Raw genomic sequence first — 22,144 nt, 5'->3', positions numbered from 1 at the left:
GGGGTGCTGCAGGCCCGGCGACAACGGCCGCAGAACTTGCCCCGGGGCATGCTGGGTAATGTAGGCCCCCGCCAGGCCCTGCCCCCGGAGCTGCCCCCGCGGAGAGACGAGTCCCGCGGTGCATTGTGGACACTAGAGTCCGAGCGCAATCTCGCGCAGCCGGAGCTGTCGTGCGAGGTGTTTCCGTCTTGAGAGCCCATTGGCCGAGGAAGAAGCGTTCCACGCGCAGGAAGCGTCGCCAGCCAATCAGAGCGGGCCATGTCGGAGATGCATTGGCCAATGGGCTCCTCGTGTTGCGACGGCGCCGCGCTCATTGGCTGTTGTCTCCGAGCGGGTGCGGCCTGATTGGCCGCGGGGACGGAGGGGGCGGGGCAAGGAAGCCGGACCTCGGCTGCTCGGCGGCCGCGTCGCCTCAAGGAGCCCGGCGGGATGGAGCAGCGGGTGCGGCTGGGCGCGCTGCTGTGCGTCGCGGCGCTGCTGGGCTGCGGCCTGGCCGCCACCGGTCAGTGTGGGCCGGGCGGGCTGTTGTCTCCCTCGGCCGGGCGGGGCGGGGCGGGGGTGGAGCCGGGCCTGCGGGAGCTGTCGGTGGCAGGAGCTGCCGTCGGAGGGACGGGGGACGCTGTCTGCCCCGCGCCGCCGGGCTCGGCCCGTGTCCCGGGGGCCCACAGCGGCTCCGGCCGCGGACAGCGCGGGGTCCTGTGGGGCCGACACGCGCCTCGGCGGAAGGCAGCGAGCAGCCGTCGAGCCCGGCGCAGCTGCTGGTGGCGATCGCAGGGGAAGGGCCGCAGCCGCTTCTCCCCTCCGCTCCCTCGGCTGGGCAGGCGTTTGGGTGGTGGGCTATTTAGTGGGCAGCTGTCAGCTCCTGGCAGGGCTCTGCTTCTGGTTGTGGCAGGGCGGCTTCTTGCGGCTGAACTGCTGGGAGTTGAGACGAGTGCTGAAAAAAAGCAGTGTTTCGTGTTCGGAAGCAGTAGGGTGCATCTTTGCTGGAGTCGCAGAGAAACGGGGCTGAGAGGGACCTGCGGAGGTCTAGCCCCCTGCCCGAGGCAGGATCATCCCTTTTCAAATTGTCCCGTACAAAGTGAACTCTAGGTAAGGCTGGCGCAGCACAGGCCCAGCTCCCACACCTGCCGCAGGTAAAGGAGGGGAGGTTGGCAGCCCGTGAAGTGCAGCTCCCCTGCTCGAGACGTGCTGCAGCTCCAACAGACGTGCCCTGGGGCTGGGTGCATCGCCATTGGGCACATACTAATTGGTATGTGGCACAGTGTGCTATCACACATACCCAGCAGTGCTCTCGGGGGGTGTTGCATACAGAAAATGGCCATCCTCTGCTTTCCTGCAGCTTTCCGTACAGCAGCGGTGGCCAGTGTTTTTGCTAGGCATGTCACAAATTAAGCCCTGCCTTCTTTCCCAACAGCTGCTCTGATCTCTGCCCCCCAGAAGCTTATTTGATAGAGTTTGTGTCCTGAGGCACTGGAATAGAAGTGTGGAGACTGGAGCCTCCCCAGCCATGTGGGGAGTGCGGGCAGGAGGCTGCTCCACCCTGCGCGCCTCCATAGTCCCCCAGCTGCTGTGTATGGCATATGCCCTAGGCTATTCCAGAGTAGCATCCTGCCCCCACTCCACACATGGAGCTCTGACACCAAATGATCGTTTGAAAGTGTCTAAGTTATGTACAAACATACAACACGGGCTGTTTGGGGAATAGGTGTTGATAAGGAGTTTGACTAAATATTGGAGTAGTGGTCAAGAATGAGAATTGACTTGGAATGTCCTGTAGTGATTTTTTTGACATCCAGGGAGATCTGCAGGTCTTGTCCCCTGCCTTTTCCTATACAATAATGGCTTTGTGAACTAGCTCTAGCTACTCAGAGCTGTCTCTGGTAGGGGCTCATGTAAACCAAAAGTCTTAGTTTTAGATACTCACCCAGTTCTTTTGGAGTAGGTTTCCCAGTGGATAAGATTTTTTTTTTTTAATGTTCACTTTTGATTTCTGGAGACTTAATTCTAAATCATATCAGATGTAGGTAAACTATTTGCAAGAATCCTTAAGAAAATCCTAAATTCTTAGTCCAGTCATTCTGTTGATGGTTTAAAAAGTTTTTGATACGTGTCCTTTGGGGAAGCGGAGCTTATCAAATACCTTCTTTGCCCTAGTAGTTTTTCAAATAGAGCTTTTTAAATTTAAGTTTTTGCTCCAATTTTTAATCTCTGTAAGACTCTCTTATGGTTCCTGATTTAAAAACAAATGTGGGGCTGCAAAGGAATGACTTTACATCTCCTGTTTATAGGTGTTAACTGTGTATATGCGCTTGGTAAACATGTTTCAGATGAGGGTTAGCTCACCGGTGAGAGACAATCAAGGTGATTCTGATAAGATGAGTAAATCATTCCTTGGTATGTACATCTGACCATTTTGGTGGGGGTTTGCTAACCACCACTTGTTACTTGAATTCACAGTTGGGTTTTTGTGAGTCGTCTACCTGTACCGGATGATCACACAGCAGCATTATAAAGACGGGTTTTTTAATCTCTATTCAAAATAAAATTTAAAAGAACACAGCCAGTTGGTGAAGTCATAAAAAGATTGTTCCAAATATTGCCCAACTTTAGTGACTTCATTTTCTATAAGGTACAGTCTGACGTGTAAAATAAATGTTTGGTCAAGAAACCCTACTATGCCCTAAGGAAAAGCTTTTGTTTTGTTGTCTTCATGTTTTGGGAATCAGAAATAATTCAGAAATAGAGGTCGATCAGTAACGTCTGATGCTTCCATTCCCAGATAATATTAACACTAACACTAATCCCATATTAGTTTAGTAATGCCACCTAAAATAGTTCAATTGGCCTTTAATTCTAGTCTTCTGTATCTGAACAATATTTTGATAGAAACAATGAGGTGCAAGGTATGAGAAGTGATGGAGGAAATCTAATTCTTAAGTAGAAAGGCTTAGTGCAACCATAGGGTTATAGAAATATTGTACACAGTACAGGCTTCTCTTTGTTATGTTACCAATTTGAGTTATTGCAGTTGTATAGTAAGGTGTTCTGGGATCTTTGCATCTTCATAAATGTTTTGATCCACTTTCTCTAAAATCTCAAAACCAACTCCTGTGGTATTGATGCATTAACTTTTGGGGCGATAATTATAATAAAAAAAAAATGTTCTTTGTGAATGCTAGTTTGACCTGGTGGCTCTGACTTGCGCTGGTGTTTGTGGATGAGAATTATTTTGAGATTGCATTTATTTTTTATGGTTGAGAAGGGGGGAAACTGATTTTTCTATCCTTTCTGACTGTTTGTTGCTCCTATCCTGGTATGTGTTCCTGGCTGATTTAAGTGGGCATGCAGAAGACAGGGCAGGATGGCACCCTATAAACTATAGCACCTTATAAATGATTTTTTTCAGAAAGGCATGAGCTTTAGTAGCCTACCAGATTCTCCTGAAGGGGTCTGTTGTTATCCCTTAACTAGGAGATCTTACTAAACCAGAAGTACAACAAGTATGGACACTTGAAATGTGGGTAAGAGTGCCAAGTGAGCGTTGTGCAAAGAAAATCTTCAGGAGTAGAGATTAATTAAAAATAGTTTCTTAAATTTCCTTTTTAGTGGCCTAAGATGCAGATTTCTGTTTCTAGAAAGGAACTGTTGTGAAGAGGAAGCTTTGGAAGATTTCAGTGAGCAGTGGGAAGGAGTTTTGAAGGGAATCTTGTTCTTCAGCATAAGAATTGTTGCATCTTGTTTCTCTAGTTACCAAAAGACTAATACTGGCTGACTAAGATATTTGCAGTGGACTAATGCAATAGATATGGAGCAAAACACCAAGTAGGAAAACTTGTTGAAAATAATCTTGTTGAGTAACTCTTGCCTCCTGCTTCTTTGCTTGGGTTACTGCATACCTGGGTGGTTGGGGTGGCACAGGAGCTAAGGCACGTGGTTGACAGCTCAGAGGTTGCAAAGTCAAGGCCATATGCGACCTATCAGATTTCAACAAATCTGCAAATTCTGCTAAATACTTTGTTACAAGGATGTGAAAAAGGAAGGACTGTATTCCTTGTATGTAACTGTAATCAGAATGGTGTTTTGTACTAGATTTCAAGAAACTGCCTATTGAATCAATGTCTTTCCTGTGTAAACTTGGTGTTGGCTGAAGTATTCATATAATGAAGCAATTTCAGGGTTTTTAGTTTGTTTATCCTTCTTTTTAAAATAAAAGTAAAGTTCATATTTTTTTCATATTAAAGGAAAACATGAAGGAAACGTTCCCTCTTAATCAGAACACAGAATTCTCTGCACAGATGCTCTGTGGATTGGTTGCGTATTGGTTGATTTTTGTATCCTAAACTTAAAACATGGTAAAGCAGCATCTTGGTTAGTTGTTTTTAGACTAAAACTAGTAGTATTTCTCCTCAGCTAATGACAGCTCAGCAACTTTGCATATGGATCTCTGAGATGTTCATTTTCATCCTGTAAGCTGAACTTGCCATTCCTTTTTGGGGCCAACAGACTTTGTTCCCCTGATAGTGGTCTCTGCTCACTTCCATGTACATTGCATAGCTCTTTTTGCTAAACTCTGGCTCCTCTCACAAAGTGGTAGAAGCCACTTATCCACCACTTTTTCCTGGAGATATATCTGGTCATAATAATAATAATAATAATTAATAATTTGCCCTATTCTCCTAATTTGTTTAATGAATAGCAGAATTTAAGTTCCAGATGACCTGCTCAGGAAGTATTTATAGTACTAGGCCATCGTATTAACGTATCCAACAGAAATGGTAACTGTCTCTCTTTTCCCTGACCTAAGTTTTGCATTTGGAAAAGCAAATTAAATAATCAGATATCATCACTATTAGGCAAGTACATAAACATAATGTATTTTCTTCTATTCACTGAGCAAGCCTTGATGATTATATTCCCTTTTTGCCTACCTACAGCATCCCACCTACAGCTCTTTATTAACATTTATAGAATACGATGTTCTTGGTTCTCTCTCGAAGTAGATATACTTGAGACTGTAGTGTGTACATACTGACCAAGAGTTCTGTGTTAAGAATAGCAAAGATGTAAACGAGCCCCCATTAACCGCTATCGCTGCAATCCAGTCTATGTAACTTTTAAAGGTGAAATTGTTTGAGACAGGAAGTACTAAACGTATTGTGCTTTCTTTTTTTCTTTTTTTTTTTTGTGCTATTTTATTGCTCTGTGGGTGAAAGAGCATTTTATGTACAGCCTGTCAGCTAGGTTTTACCTGCATCATTTTATTATAGAATTGATTCCTTTGGAGAGAAGCTACATGATGCAATAGGAATGAAAGAAGCTGGTTGCTTTTTGTTTCAACAGTAAAGCTGAATACTTAATTGGTTTTCTTTGTATTGCCAGTAGGATTCCTTTTACTTTTACCACCTTAATTTTCTACTTTTTGTTTCCCCAAATGAATATGTAATTATTATGAAACTGCCTCATATATATTCCTCTTTCCCTCCCACATATCTCATATACATACTTAAACATGCATGTATGCATATATACATGTGTGTTTGGGTGTGTATGTGTCTATATCTATGTGCATGCATACGTTCTTCTCATGTTCCTGACAGTGATGCTACATCTGACCACCAATAAGCTTCCAGTTGGAGTGGAGCTGAACTACTGAAGGGATGTTAATCTCAGCTGACTTCCAAGCCAAAACCAAGACCACCCCAACCTCAGTCATCAAGTTCCAGTATGCTGATGATGCTGTAGTCTGTGCCCACTTGGAAGCAGACTGTCAGGCAATCATCGGCATCTTTACCAAGGCATACAAGAAAATGGGACTACACTTAATAGTTAGAAAATTAAGGTCCTCCATCAACAAGCTCTTAATGAGCTGTCCCCAACTCCAGTAATTCAGATCTATGGTGAGACTCTGGAGAACATGTATTTCCTGTACCTCGAAAGCCATCTCTCACAGAAGGCTGACATCAGTGATGAAAATCAGCATCCCCTCAAACGTGCAAGTGCAGCCTTTAGATGCCTGAGGAAACAGGTGTCCAGAGATCACAACATCAGATCCGAAACCAAGTTCGTGGTTTATCAAGTGGTTGTGATCTCCACCTGTCTGTACGGAGCTGAGACCTAGATAACATACAAGAGACATTTCATGAAGAAGTACTATGTGCTGCCTGCAGAAAATCCTTCAAATCCAGTGGGAATAGAGATGCACTAACATTAACGTCCTTTTGCAAGCAAAGACCACGAACATCAAGGTGATGATCATCTGACATCAACTTTGCTGGCCCAACTATGTCATCTGGATGCCCGACTCAAGACTCCTAAAGCAAATTTTATTCTCCCAGCTCAGTCGAGGCATGTGCTCAGGAGAAGAGCAGAGAAAGTGCTTCAAGGACATCCTCAAGGCCAACTCGAAAAAAATGCAACATCAACTCGTGGGAGGCTATTGCCCAGGACCGCCCCAAATGTAGGAAGAGTCTACTGCAAGGATCTTAGTACTTTGAAACCTTACAATGGCAACAGGAGACAGAAAAGCATGAATGGTGGAAGCAGTGCATCACAGACCGAATTAAGAATCCAGAGCCAACCACCCCACACAGAAACACATGCCTGAGCGGCAGCAGAGTCTGCCAATCCTGGATCAGCTTCATCAGCCATCTTTGGACCCACAGATAAGACGTTCATGAAAGACAATCGTCCTCAACTGTGAAGGATTGGCAAAGAAAAAGATATGTGTATATAATATGTTATACAAAAAGGATATGCAAGAGACTGAGAATGTGTGTTATATCCACACACATATACAAACACTCTCTAATGTACAAGAGAGAAAATATACCCATTGGTATTTAGTTTTACATACAGTCTTTTTTTTGTGCACCTTATTGCTAACTGGAAAGATATATTATGGCATAAGAAACCATTCATACTATTTGGAGAAAAAAGAGCTGTATTAATAGTCACACTGACTGACATGAATTTGTTATAGTGCAAGTCCAGATGAGATCTAAAGCAGATGTCATAATCAGATAGAACAGTTATTCCTTGGTGCTTATAACAAGCATAATGATACAATGAGCTCTTTGCAAACAGTAATAGAAGTTCATGATGGTCATAGTATGTGTGTCAGTTTCTTGCACTTCTGGAGCAGGGGGTAAGTGACTTGACAACAAGGATACAGGTTAATATTCACAGGATAGGGGTCTGACTTTTTTCAACTGCTCATCTTATAGTTTTATAGTTTCATAGTAGCTAGGGTCGGGAGGGACCTGAACAGATCATCTAGCCTGACCCCCTGCTACAGGCAGGAATGAATGCTGGGTTCATAAGACCCCAGACAGGTGATCATCCAACCTTCTCTTGAATTTGCCCAAGGTAGGGGTGAGGACCACTTCCCTGGGAAGTTAGTTCCAGATTTTGGCCACTCTAATTGTAAAATATTGCCTTCTGATCTCCAACCTAAACCTATTCACCATCAGCTTATGACCATTGTTCCTTGTCACCCCAGGTGGTGCTGGGGAGAAAAGGGCTCTGCCTATTTGCTGTTGATCCCCCCCGATGAGCTTGTAGGCAGCCACCAGGTCCCCCCTCAGCCTCCTCTTGCTGAGGCTGAACACGTTCAGGTCCTTCAGTCTCTCCTCGTAGGGCCTGTCTTGCTGCCCTCTCACCAAGCGAGTGGCCCTCCTCTGTACCCTCTCCAGGCTGGCCACATCCCTTTTGAAGTGCGGCACCCAGTACTGGACGCAGTACTCTAACTGCAGCCTGACCAAAGTCGCACAGAGGGGGAGTATCACCTCTCTGGACCGGTTTGAGATGCATCTCTGAATGCATGACAAGGTATGGCTGGCCTTGCTGGCTGCGGTCTGGCATTGGCAGCTCATGTTCATCTTGGAGTCAATAATGACTCCAAGATCCCTTTCCACCTCTGTGCTTTCAAGAAGGGAACTCCCCAGCCTGTATGTATTCTGTGGATTCCTTCTCCCAAGGTGCAGCACCCTGCATTTGTCTACATTGAACCCCATCCTAGTCTTGTCTGCCCACTTTTGTAGTCTGTCTAAATCTAGTTGCAGCCTCTCTCTCCCTTCAAGTGTGCCCACCTCACCCCACATCTTAGTGTCATCAGCAAACTTGGACAATGTGCTTTCCACCCCCTCGTCCAAGTCGCTGATGAAGATGTTAAACAGTGCGGGCCCGAGGACTGAGCCTTGGGGTACCCCACTGCTCACATCTCGCCAGGTTGAGTACAACCCGTCCACCACTGCTCTCTGGGTACACCCCATCAGCCAGTTTTTTTACCCATCCAACTGTGTAGGTATCAATGCCACAGTTATTTAATTTATTGATGAGGATGGGGTGAGAGACAGTGTCAAAGGCCTTCTTAAAGTCTAGAAAGACTGTCCACAGCGACACCATCATCCAAGGGTTTAGTTACTTGGTCGTAAAAGGCAATCAGGTTGGTCTGGCCGGACCTGCCTTTGGTGAACCCATGCTGATTGCCCCTGAGCATGACCTCCCCTGCAGGCCCCCCACATGTGCTCCTTGATGATTCTCTCCAAGATCTTCCCGAGCACCAAGGTGAGGCTTACAGGCCTATAATTACTTGGGTCCTCCTTTCTCCCCTTCTTAAAAATAGGGACCGCATTACCGAGTTTCCACTCCCCCGGCACCTAGCCAGATGACCACAAATGCTCATACAGCTGGGCCAAGGGCTCCACGATGACCCCTGCCAGCTCCCTCAACACCATTGGGTGGAGGGCATCTGGACCTGCAGATTTAAAAATGTCTAGCCCTTCCAAAAGATCCCTAACTACATCTGCACTCACTGAAGGCTTGATAGAGCTATCCCCAAGATTGTCCCTACCTCTGATAGGTGGGATATCCTGGTCCCGGTTCAGGAAAACAGAGGCAAAGAAACCATTAAAAATATCAGCTTTCTTGTCTGGCTTGGCCACCAGATTACCGTTTGTGTCTTGCAGGGGCCCTACGTTGCCTGGTGCCCTCTTCTTGCTCCCAATGTACTTGAAAAAGGACTTTTTGTTGTCCTTAATCCTGGACATTAGCCTGAGTTCCATCTCTGCCTTGGCCTTCCTAATAGCCCTCCTACACTCCTGGGCTGAGGAAGAGTACTCCTCCTTGGTGATAGTTCCTCCCTTCCACTGGTTGTACACCTCCCTTTTAGTCCTCAGGCATTTCTGAATGCCCTTGCTGAGCCAAGGGGGTTTCTGAGCACTCTTACCCCCCTTGCTTCTCTCAGGGACTGCTATCCTTTGGGCCTGGAGGATCGCCCCCTTAAGGTATGACCATCCCTCTTGGACTCCCATCTCCTCTACCTTCTGGGCCCTTAATGCCTCCCCCACTAGTCTCCTAAGCTCATTGAAGTTGGCCCTTTTGAAGTCAAGGGCTTTGGCTTTGGTGTGAGCCCTAGACGCCCTGCGTTGGATAATGAAATCCAGCAGGTGATGATCGCTGTTGCCCAGGTGGTCAAGGACCTGCAGTCCCCTCACCAGGTCATCCCCTGTGGCCAGGACCAGGTCCAGCAAAGCGTTACTCCTAGTGGGGCAGTGCACTTCCTGGATAAGGTGAAGGTCTTGTAATACAGCCAGGAACCTACATGAGTGGTCAGACCTGGCTGTCTGCTCCTCCCAGCAAATGTCTTAGTAGTTTAGGTCACCCATGACAATAACATCCCTTGACCTCACCGCCTTCGTAAGCTGACTGGAGAAGTCCTGGTCTAGCTCTTCCCCCTGGTTGGGTGGTCTGTAGTAGACACCCACCGTAAGGTCCCTTTTGCCGCGCCCCCCTTGTAGTTTGACCCATAGTGTCTGCCCAACCCTCCTCTAACCCAAAGCTAATCCTTGATGATGTGAGGTGCTCTTTGACATAGAGCGCAACCCCGCACCTTTCCTCTCTGTCCTGTCTCTTCTATATAGGGTGTACCCCCGAATGCCCACTGCCCAGTCATAGGTAGGGTCCCACCAGATTTTTGTGAGCCCTACTAAGCCTGGATTCTTACTTGCAATCAGGAGGCACAGTTCCTCCTGCTTACACCCCATACTACGAGCATTAGTGTAGAGGCACCTGAGGCCTCCTGAGGGTGCTCGTGCCTTCCTCCCACTCCCAGGGAGTGGCCCCCTGCTCCTCGGACATTGATGCTTACCTGTGCTTCCCTTCCTCTTGTTACCCTGCATGCTGGTGAAGCATCCTCTCCACTCGAAGTGGCCCCTTCCCCTGGTGAAGCTAGTTTGTTCTGCAGGTTTGTTCTTGGGATAGGCGACAATGTTACTCTCAAATAAGAATTTAACCTGGTTATTGCAACCAAGGCTGTCTAGCTGGTGGCCCACAGACCCTTTGAGTGGTTAAGTTGCAATCCCCAGGCTCCTGCTATCCATGACTCCCCTCATTACTCCATGATCCCTGGCCCTGCTCTAGCTGTTGCTTTCTGCCTCTGCGGCGTGGAGTCTAGAGGTGTGGCACAGGACAGGGAGCTAGGGGTGAGTCTGGGGCCATTCATGGGGATGTTGTATGTGTGTGGGGGGGTGTGGAATCATGCCCACATGTTGGTTGGTGTCTTTGGGGGGTGGTACCCAGTGCAGTGGTGAAGGGAGCATCTACAACTCAGTGGCCCATGCTTGCCCCCATGTGGCCCTGGTGCAGCCCCTGAAGGTGCATCCCCAGGGCATGTGGCCCTCAAGGGCTTAGAAATTGGCCAGCTCAGTCCTAAATTCCAGTCCCTAATTACATTCTGCTTCCTAACTTATCCTACATTTCAAATAATCTCAGGACAGGGCTGCTTAACCCCCAGCCCAGAGGCCAAATCCAGCCTACAGAGTCTTGGCATCCAGTCCATGGGGCTTCCCAAGCATCAGGAAATTTGGTGGCAAGGGAGCACTGGCAATTAATATTGCCATCCCTCTTCTGCTGCCATATTCCCAAGCCTCGCAGGGCTGGGTGGGGACCCCAGGCCATGCCCTTTTCCCCCTGCAGGGCTGGGTTGGGGCTAGGCAAGGCCCCCTTCTTCCACTTAGCTGGATCAGAGCCAAAGTGTTCTCTGCCCCCTTCTGTGCAGCTGGATCAGGCCCCGCTAGACCCACCCTGCACCAGATTGGGCCCACTGGCCAGATCCAGCCCATGGACAGACTGGACAGCACCCATCTAGTCTGTGAGACAAAAAGGTTGAGCACCACTGCTCTAGGGTGATTTTTTTTCATTTTGTTCCTTAAACTGTTGAGCAGTTAGAACTGTGAATGCTGTTATAATATCTGTCGCTCCCAAGGTGCTGCCCTTAAAGTGGGAGAAGTAATTCCTATATGTGTGATCCTTCCAGTAGAAAAGCATTATAGTCTTTTTTTAATGTAGCTATCTTTGTTTCTTTCTTTTACTCTTTAACTTCATAGTTTGCTACTGCCATTGTGGGCATTGTTCTTGATGGTCAAACACTGATAGTCACCTTGCATGGTAAGAGGTGGGACTAAATTAAAAGTAGAAGGTTCTGACTGTGACCACACAATATTAGCACCATTAGATGTGCAAATATCTACACATGGTTCACAAGATAGACCCAGAGATTTCAAGTAAGAATCCATAATGTCCACAATATTCTGACCTGTCATGGTGTTTGAGTTCTTTGCAATAAAAAATTTGTTCCATTATTTTTTCCATGGTCAAAAAACAAATGAAAAATAAGAGCTGGCATTTTTTTCAGGAAGTGCTTTGAGTTTAATGAGGGGTGTCTTGGGAACAACCGCTCTAAGCGTTCAGATTTACTTTTGTTAAGTTAACCTTTTTAATGCTTTAAAAAAATTGCTGTACTGCTGTATTAGGAAAGAAGTCTTTTAAAAACCTTAAAAGCAAAGATGTATGTTATGCTTAGAGATGATGCAATCCATGTTCAGATATCTTCAAATCATCCTTGGGGAAGGGTCACGCTTTACATTTGACAACTATAAGGCTTTTGTTCAAATAGACCAGTGCAAATATTAAGGCAATTGTTTAAAGTAGGGTTGTAGATATAGTAGCAATGCTGGATCTAAGGAAAATTTAAATGAGAACTGCAGAAATTTACAGAAGAAAAGTGAAGCTGCAAAATGGATTAGTGGAATTTCAGCAATTTCAGCTGAAATCACAATAACAAACAAAACCTGATCAACTGACTGTTCTCTAGACTTCCTTCTCCTCTTTCGTCCAACTTAGTCTGACCTCAGACCTTCTTCTCACCATGGCTGAACGGGCTGAAATTGGTTCCATTTCCAAAGTTTGGGCTTTTTCAGAAGCTCTATGAGACCTTTCCCACTTAGGCGGGCATCTGGCAAACAAAGCTAAGCTGAAATATTGTTTAGGAGGGTTGTTTTATATTAGTATTGTACCTGCTTTTGACGTTGTTCTGTTCTCTTTTTTTATAAATCATTCTAAGTCTCTGTTGGGAAGGGTGGTGTATAAATTAAATAAATGAAGGCCAGTTTTGCATCTGATTTGATAATTACATATTGTTCTAGGTCAAGAGTGGGCAAAATGCAGCCCGCGGGCTGAATACGGCCCGCCAGGCCATTCTATCCAGCCTGTGGAGCCCCTAAAAAATTTAGAAAATTAATAGTTATCTGCCCCTGGCTGCCTGTCATGTGGCCTTCGATGACTTGCCAAAACTCAGTAAGCAGCCCTCTGCCCAAAATAATTGCTCGCCATGTTCTAGGTGAACAACTTTAGTCTCTACCCCAGAACATTGAATAAGCTAACTAAGCAGACTGAACTGGCATCTCTTTAACAAGATGTATTTAAGTAGAAAAGTACTAACCTGGATTCCTTGATCAGTATTGTGGCTTTTTCATAGTTTGATGCCTTTACTGGTTGGTAGTCTAAACGGGCTACTTCTGGATAGTTCTAACTAGAATTCTTCATAGGTGAGTTAGCAACTTAGAGTTGTATATCACAGAATAATGCTATACTAGCATTTTATCCTAATCAAATATCTTCTTTTCTATTTTGAGGAAATTGCATAATTAAAAGTGTTTTTGAACTAACTTTTAAAATTCTTTCTAGATGAAGATGGAAGTCAGGATGAGCCGTTGGAATCAAAGGTGAGCATCCCATTTTATTTGTTCTTACAAAACTGATTATAAAACTTTTGCATAGATATAACAGAAAAGCCTGTTAGAATTAAGATGGAAGATATAAGACATAAGGCTTTAAAACTGGTTGTAGAGGATGAGAAAAGTTTTATCTTCTTCAACAGAACTTTCCTGTGACTTTTGTTATCTTTTTTTCCTGTGACTTTTTCACAGTTTTAGAATGCTTTAGCTTTTAAACATTTCGCTCTGAAACAGTACAAATGAGAGTTATATTTTTCTGGGTGAACTTACATATACATATGTGCATAAAAGAAGAATACCTGAGTAATATTACTAGTGCATGGATACAGTGGTGGTAGGAGTGTGGGGTGGAGTGAGGATAGTTTGAGGGGATTATTAAGAAATTAATAGTAAGTGGTAGGGTAGGGTCTAATGAGTTTGTGATTTTAATATATCTTTAAACCTCCACTGTTACGAGTAATATACTACTAATTTGTTAACTCTTTTGAGAACCCAAAAAGGCAGAAAATGAATAGTAAATAGTGGTATTTGGTGATAAGGTTAGTTGTCTTCTTTCTCTCTCTCTCAAATTCTGCTATCTATCCTTCTTTAGACTTCCTTATCTTCAGAAGAACAAGTGAAGGACCACTCCACTGGAACCCCAGTGGTAGCTGGGCAGATTTTCCTTGAGTCAGAAGAATCTGACTTTCATACTGAAGATGAAGAGAGCATTAAGAATCAAGAGGAGGAGAAAGAAAGCACCTTGGAAGAGTTAAAATCTTTAGAAATGTCAAACCTATTAAACAAGGACCTGGAAGACATAGAAGTGCAGAAACCAGGTAACAATGCTTGAATTCAGCGGGCTTCTGTACTAGGGGCTGGAAGCAAAGTGGATCTGCATAAGTTTAGAGGGTGATTGGATCTGCATCCAGTCAGTCTTTGCACGTATCCAATAGTCAAAATTACATCTGAATGTCCAGTTTCAGAATGGAGTAGTCATTGCCAACTTAATTTTTCCCTATTGCCAAATAAAAAAAATTCCAAATATGTGCTACTGATGTAGACTTTCAAGCTGTTTCATGTGCTTTTTAAAGCATGTTCCATAGTTTGTTTGTTTTTTTATTGCATTGCATAGGAAAACAAATGATTTGTGAGTAAACAGAAGAATTCATATTTCCATGTTCTGATATGAATATCCTCTTAAATTTTTAATAGAGTACAGTCTAAAGCTTTTTTTGCTCTACATGCACCTCAGATAAAGAGCCTCCTTTTGGCCAGAGGGAGACTATATCTATCAGCTCTTTGTTCTGCTAGACTGGGGTGCTCAAACCCCCCTCACTGGTCCATGCAGAGCCCCACAGGCTGTGGCTCTGCGTGCCATATTGGGTTGGCCTAATTCTAGTGCATAGGGGCAGGACCCAATCCTGGTGCACAAGGCCAAACCTTGATCACCACTGTGCTAGGTGAATGCATGCGGCTTCACTTACTGGGGGACAAGACAAACCTTGATACAGAGGCAACTTTGCATATGAGCAAACTGTTAGGAGTCTTAGGAGAGTTCTGATCTTTCGTATAAACTTGGATAAGTATTCTAATAATATACTTCTTACAATCATGTTGGTTTGTACTGAAGTCATTCAGAGAAGTTGAATAGACATTTTTTTTTATAAGAATTTTAAGTTTGTCTTCTTTATCATACTTGACTTATTTTTTTCCACTTACTCCTATAGTTCACCTGTTGAAAATTGTTGCATTTTTAATCTGAGGCTCATAAGAAAACAGCTTTTTTTAACGTGACCATCATAATTTTTTTTAACCTGTAACCTTACTGAAAACCAATTGTCTAATATAAGACCTTGGCATTTCCCTTCATGTGTCTTTTTGCAACTCCTGCTTTGAATGGCAAAAGGAAGCAGTCTTTTGAAAGCATCCCTTTATAATATCTGCTGCCCTTTACCAATATTATACACTTAAGAAAAGTGACTTAAGAAAAGTGACTTCTTATATTACTTGCAATAGGCTCTTATTAATATAAAATGTTCTACATTTTTTTAAACTTCTAAATATTGCAGTAGGAAGGTGTAGCATTGAATAGAGATTTAAAATATTAATTAAAAAAGACAAGTAAAACAATTAGCTAAAATAACTCCCAATGTTTACTGTTCACATTCAGTATTCTTGTTCAATCAGTAGTTTGTGTATTGAAGGGAAAATGTAATTTAAGATGCATTTTGTATCTTCTCATCACAATGTCATGAAAAGGCTTTACCTTAGCATTGATTGAATCATATTTTTAAATAGAACTGTCCAAAACCTTGGCTCATTTCTTGATCCTTTCTCACTGTTGCATAAGGAAGCAGGTTTAAACATCTTGTGCTATTCTTGAAACCCATTTTTATTCTGAAGTAAAAAGTAGCAAGGTAAAAGATAAGTTTTGCCTTTTTATCCAAAGGGTTTAATTTCTGTTTGAAAAGAGGGGGAAAAATCCCTGTGATAGAAACTGAATCTGTTAGTGGGTGGCATTGTTTGCAAGCTTTTGAGCACAGCGGGGATGGAAAGTAAAGGAACCTTTTCCATAGGCAGTATTCTTTCCCTTGAGTGAATTAATGACAACTAGCGGCAGTCCTGATCTTGGAAAACTCATCTTTTTTCTTTAGCTTCTGAGGTTGGAAATAGAATTGATTCTGGAAACTGCTCTACAGTGTTGCAGAAGAATCTTGTCAATTTTCAAAATCAGTTGCAGATTTCCTTTTTATGCTCTACTTGAAGCTGTCCCTGTCCCTCCTTCAGCAAAGTTCTTAATCTTCTATATTAAGTGAAATAATATATGGAGAATTAATCTATTTGAAGGCTAGAGGAAGAGGGAAGTATGGATGTCAGCTAATGGCACGGGATTTTAGTAGAGGGAAATAGAAGCACCATTGTACAAGGCAGTGGTGAGACTTCGTTTAGAATATTTTGAACAGTTCCAGTCACCTGGGTTCTAAAAGGGTTAATTGAAATTGGAACAGGCACAGAGAAGGTCTGATAGGTTTTCCATATCCTTATAATCTCCTATCATAAAATAGGATGATGTAAAAATCTAGGCTTGTTTAACTTAGCAAAATGAAAGTTAAGGGGGTATATGATTTACTCCTTTATAAAATACATTGTGAAGTGAATATCAGAGAAGGAAGCTCTTGAGGTTAAAGAACAAGATCAACTTTTAGACTAGATTAGAATAGAGAAATGTAGCTTTTTTCAGAAAGCTAGAATTTACCAAGTACTATCTTGAAGCAGTTTATGACAGTATGCTGGGATACACAGGAATTCTTGAAGTAGAGCTTATGGAAGAGGCTTGTAGTGTTGGCATCCCATAAAAGGAATTGAAAGGATACTTCAACATGGTGCAACATTGTATGTGATAAGTAGTTTGACAGAAGAAAACTTTGGCTACACTGGTGGAGAGGATGGGTTTGGAGGCTGAAGCTAGAGTAAGTGGTTGGGGGCAGGGAAGGAGGGACAGGGGACAAGGTACTGGGAAGAAGTCAAGCATTGGAGTGGTTTTGCATTGGGGTGATGAGCTTGCAATATCCCAATTCTTGAGGTGAATTTGATTATTGCCAGCTTGCATTAGCTTAGATTGCAAAGAATGGAAAGGGATCTTGGAGCGCCATACTTCAAGGCAGTGTACTTCAAGAAGGATGTTGATAAGACTTGAGAGGGTCCAGAGGAGGGCCACTTGTATGGTCAGGGGCTTACAGGATAAGCCCTGTGAGGAGAGTCTGAGGGACCTGGACCTCTTCATCCTCCACAAGAGAAGACTGAGAGGTGATCTTGTGGCCGCCTACAAATTCATTAGGGGGATGCAGCAAGGGATCGGAGATTCTCTGTTCACCAGGGTGCCTCTTGGGGTAACAAAGAACAATGGTCACAAACTGACAGAGAGCAAATTTAGGCTGGATATCAGGAAAAACGTCTTCACAGTAAGGGTGGCCAAAATTTGAAATGGACTTCCAAGGGAGGTGGTGCTCTCCCCTACCTTGAGAGTCTTTAAGAGAAAGCTGGACAGGCATCTGGATGGGGTCACGTGACCCCAGTACTCTTTCCTGCCTAGGCAGGGGGTCAGACTTGATCATCTGTTGAGGTCTCCTCTGACCCTAGTATCTATGAATCTATGAACTATGGGTACTTACAGACATGACGGGTGGAGGAAAAACAGCACTTCACTTTCAGCTCGGCGTGCCTCCGCACCAAGCACAGCACATGCCCAGAAGAGGAATCACATCAGTTTGACCTGGCTTGCCCAGTGTCTGTATAGTTCGTGCACTTCAATGGGGCTTTTTGGTGCTTTTATCTAATAGCTGATTGAAAAGAGCACTAAAAAGTTCTGCTGAAGCACTTGGGCTGTGTAGACACTGGGGAACCAGGTCAGCCTAATGCGATTCCTCTTTCAGTAAAGCACTTTGGGGGGGAGAGAGGGGGATTCCTCTTCCAGTAAAGCACTTTTTGTTTTTTTCCACATCTATCATTACCCTATGTGACCCTGTAAATACAGAACATATAGCTGGGTAGTTGTGATGACCTAAATCGGAAAAAGTTCTTCCCTTATTTGTTCCTCTTCCTTTTTGATTTTTTAATCTGCTTGAAAACCTTGTTACACTCGCATCTTGTTGTATTCATCCAGTACTTCAGGACTCCTCCTGGTTGCTTGTAGAGGCCAAGAAAAAATTTCCTAAATACATTACTGGGTTCCCAGTGTGGTGTTTTTGGCCCTCTTCTGAAGGCAAAAAATAGCTATAGCAAAAGGTGAGAGAGAAGCTGCAGTACTAGTAGCACTGGAAAATCTTGAAATACCTGCCTGGGAGGTCTTGCTAACAAGCACAGTGTCAAATCAATCACTTGATTTGGGGTCAGTAAGACATTTCCCCCAGTCCAGACTAGCAGGGCCTTGCAGGGCTGTTTTCCCATTTGTCTGTAGGTTAACAATCCACTTCCTAGGCCCAACTCAAGGCATTTGTGCCCTCATGACTCCTGTTATCTTCCTGTAGCATGCTGTAGGTTAGGAGGTGCCAGGTGCCTTGTATTTACCAAAGACTGTGTTATGAGGTGCTTTGTGCCTGTAGTGTGTGTGAAGGGTTACCGTGGATGTTCTTGTGGCTCTTCTGGGTAAATATTTATTCCATGTTTGTCTGTGATCATAGGGGACTGGACTTGAGGACCCAGTGTACAGGTCCCTTTTAGATCTGTTTCTACGTCTCCTCTATCTACAAATCTTGCTGAAAAACAAGCTTTATGGGCCCAATGTACGTGGCTGACAATTCCCACCTCACTTGAACACTTTCCAAGTAGTTATCATAACAGATGTCTAGGCAGTTGTACCCTATTTAATATTTTTGTATTAAAAAAAAGTTAAAGGAATGTTGAATTCCACAGTATACAAGTTAAGGGAATGACATGTCTATTGCATGTTTCAAACACTGTGGTGTTTACATACTATAAATAGAGCAAGACAGTTGAACGCCATGTTAAATATTGTGTGCAGCTGTGTGGATCATCCTTGCTTTTGGCTTGCTCATTAACTGATAAGTGGTATGATAACATTTCTGAATTTATAAATGACCCCTTCAAGTATTTGCTGATCATACAAAGTACATAGTTCAGTATTTCTCCTGCATCCATGCTACTACAGTGTCAGGTTTGTAATATGTTGCATTGTTTTATGTATTAGTGAGACTAGCTTTACTGTAAGAAACAAGCTGGATGCAAGTAAAAGTAAGAAGGGGGACAAGTCCATGGGAAGGGAATATGGGAGGACAAATGTTAACCATTAATACGGTAGATAATGTAAGATGAGACAGCGGTAATTATAAATGAATCCTACCATATTTCGGTTTTCACGATTGGCCAGGTACGTTTTGTTCATACTCCTTTGATGTGCCCAGTGTTGCCCACTGGTAGAGGTCAGGTGTCAGGCTTGATGAGCCCAGTAGTCTGCTCTCACATGGCAAATCGTATAGTTGTTAAACTTTTTGGTTTTGGCCTTTGGAAAGCTGGTAGGCTTAAAGGTGAACTGAGGATTAGTGGAGGGGGAAACGCTAGGGGTGCACTGATAGAGATTTTTGGGGCCGATACTGATAGCCGATTTTTAAGGAGGCGTATCAACTGATACCAATCTGATTTCCGATACACAGCTCTTCAGCGTGAAGAGCTGCATCCATCTGGTTCAGTGGAAGTGCAGGGAAGAGGTGTGGGGGTGGGGAACAGATCAAGGCCCCTGCGGTGAGAGAGGGAATGGGGCTGGGAGCCCTTCCCCCCCCCCATTCCCCCGACGAGCTGCGCCTCCATCCCATGCCCATCAGGGGAGCCCCTGCCTCAGCCTCACACCCTCCCGCACCACGGGGGGTGGAACTTTGATCTGCTCCCCCATGTCCCTTTCCCCTCCCCTTCCACCACACCAGACTTAGCAGCTGCAGGCAGCTCTCCACGCTGCCGACTCTGCTTCTTACTGCCTACGTGTTGCGCTGTGGCTGCATGCATTCACAGGTATTTATCAGACAAATTATTGGCTGCATCAGGCCAATTTCCAATACAGAAAATGTTCTTTATATTGGTGCCAATCCGATATCAGACTGATGTATCGGTGCACCTCTAGGAAACACTTGGTGACATAAAAGTTTTTATATGAAAACTTTTTTGTCTATTTATGCGACTTTTGAGAGACGGGTTAGTTTCAGTTTTACGCCTCCACCCTAACCTAAGTTTCTTTCCATTTCTTACTACTATGCCATATCAACAAAAGACCCTTCTGACTTCAACATCACAATATGTAAAACTGCCCTTGGGAATAATTGTTCTTAAGAATATACAGAATACAAAGGCAGACAAGGTTCTTTGGGTAAGTGTGATATCTTTTATTAGACCAACTCAAATACAGTAAAACCTCTGTTATCCAGCATCCCCCGGGAATGGGGGATCCCGGATAACACAATATGCCGGTTAATTGAGCAGCCCGAACAGGTGTCCTTGCTTGTTCGGGCCGCTGCTTCTCCTGCTGTGTCCGGGGCGTCGCTGTGCCTCCTGCGGGCCCGGTGGGACAGGGAGGCGGGCCCTGCACAGCCCCGCACAGCCTGTTATGACCCTGGGCCATGGAGGCTCAGAGAAACCGGAAGTGCCACGGTGGGCACTTCCGGTTTCACTTTACAAGCCGGCATGCTGGTTAACAGAGCATGCCAGCTTGTAAGGTGCCGGTTACCGGAGATTTTACTGTAATTGGAAAAATTCTTCTTAGCAAGCTTTCGGATTTAAATACCCTTCATCAGGCTGAGGAAGCATCTGCAGTTTGTGTGTGGTCATATATATATTTTTAGTGTATATGTTTAAAGATGGGCCAGACCAAAAATTCACTTAACCTTTACCTGAATATGGGGAAAAAAAAGTTTGGCCCTTCCAAAACAATTGTTGCAACTTAGACAAAATCTCATCTTCTCAAGACAGGTCATGTCTGGGGTTACTGGGCTTTGCTTGTCAGAGTATCCTATCATTTTTTAGTTTGATACTTGGTTAGATAACCATGCAGCTAATCAGTTCAATTTTGTGTATTGCCTGTGGCTTAAGTTGTGCATGATTGTGCTGTGCATAACTGTTAAGCCTTAGACAACCTGTACCATAGCTGATGAAGCAAGCTGGCCAATGTGTGTGTGTGTGTGTGTGTGTGTGTGTGTGTGTGTGTGTGTGTGTGTGTGTGTGTGTGTTCACTTCTGAAAGCCATTCTGCCACCGGTCAGTGTGTTTTTTGGCAATCAACCAGCTTGTTCATACTCAGTGGTTTTCCCAATGAGGGAGATTTATTAGATTATCCAAATCTATTGCCTGCAGTAATTTTAGAAATACAACCTTATCTACTAACCAGTTGTCTTCCTTACCCTAAAAACGCGGGGTTTGTTTGCCAATAGTATTAAAAAAATAATGTGTAGCTCATAAAATTGGAGATGTTTAAAAGTGCTCCGGGTTTTTAATCTTTTGGGATCGCGCTTTCAAGCTTTCTCACTAAACACGAGGGCAAGAAACTTTTTTACTTTTAAATAGGTTGAGGTTCATGAATCCAGAAGCTGGAACTTTAAGAAAAACACACAATGAGACTTGAAATACAGCTGTGATAGTTGGCAACACTACTAAAGTAAAAAGCTTTTTATGAAAATTAATAATTTTGTTTTAATCCCATAAAAATGAGGTGCCATTTAGATGCAGTAATTTCCCTATGATGCCAGCAACTCCAGCACTTTAGTACTATGTATACAGGTAGACTGTCCAGATCATATATGAATCTAATCAATCTGAAATGCTTAATATGAACAAGCAGTAAACAGGGGGAAACCAACTTTGACTTACAAATTCTAGCTGTATTATCTAGGACACCTAACAAAACTGTCTGTTCTCTAAAGGTTCTGACACTGTATACTGCACTAGTATTTGAGCATGTTTCGTAATAACATAACTGAAAGGTGACTGAGAACTGTTTTATGATGTTTGTTCTCTTAGCAGTTCTTCAGAGGGAGAGTAACATGGGGTGTATTTGTTTTGATAGGAAGTTTTGGTCGGGATTGTATTACATTTTCACAATTCAGCATCTTAGAACAGGGCTGTCCAGCTGTTGGCTGCATGCAGCTCACAAGGGGTTAATGTATGCCTCCCAGATTATCACCTGGCTCTCTTTCCCCACCCTCTCAGTTCCAACTGCAAGGCTTCCCCCCCTCCCCCCCTTCTGCCTGCTGCTTCCTGCCTTTGTCCAAAGGGGTGGGGCAATACAGTAGGCAAGGAGCTGAGGGTAAGTAGGTCTGGTTGGGGAGGATGTGGTGGGGATCACAGCTGTGTTGGCTGGGCAGGAGGATGTGTCTGTGCAGTGCTCCTGGTGCAGCCCACAGCTTCTGCTGGGCTTAGAAATTGGACAACCCTGTCTTAGATACAAGGTGAAAGAAGGGGACCTTGCTCTTGAAACAGAATGTAGTCAGAATTGTTATTGTCTTTAGTTTTAACTTCTAAATTGCTGGCAATGATGATATTAAGCTGCCGCTTGCATTAAAAGGGTTCTTTTTTCAAGCCTTTTTTGACAGT

The 22,144-nt window shown here is 44.0% G+C and overlaps 1 protein-coding gene across 1 annotated transcript in view; it reads left to right on the top strand.

The window, feature by feature from the left end:
• Positions 1-375: 375 nt before the first annotated feature.
• The window catches only part of SEL1L (SEL1L adaptor subunit of SYVN1 ubiquitin ligase), a 62,395-nt gene continuing 40,626 nt past the window's right edge, over positions 376-22,144 (top strand). Inside the window, exons 1-3 of the mRNA XM_006260869.4 lie at positions 376-502; positions 13,024-13,061; positions 13,666-13,891. Of these exons, the coding sequence (XP_006260931.1) occupies positions 430-502; positions 13,024-13,061; positions 13,666-13,891 (337 nt within the window). The 5' untranslated portion in view covers positions 376-429. The remainder of the gene's footprint in view (positions 503-13,023; positions 13,062-13,665; positions 13,892-22,144) is intronic.

Source organism: Alligator mississippiensis, chromosome 2 (genome assembly GCF_030867095.1).
Source record: "Alligator mississippiensis isolate rAllMis1 chromosome 2, rAllMis1, whole genome shotgun sequence".
NCBI classification, from domain to species: Eukaryota; Metazoa; Chordata; order Crocodylia; family Alligatoridae; genus Alligator; species Alligator mississippiensis.
This window is presented reverse-complemented; position numbering and strand designations above follow the sequence as displayed.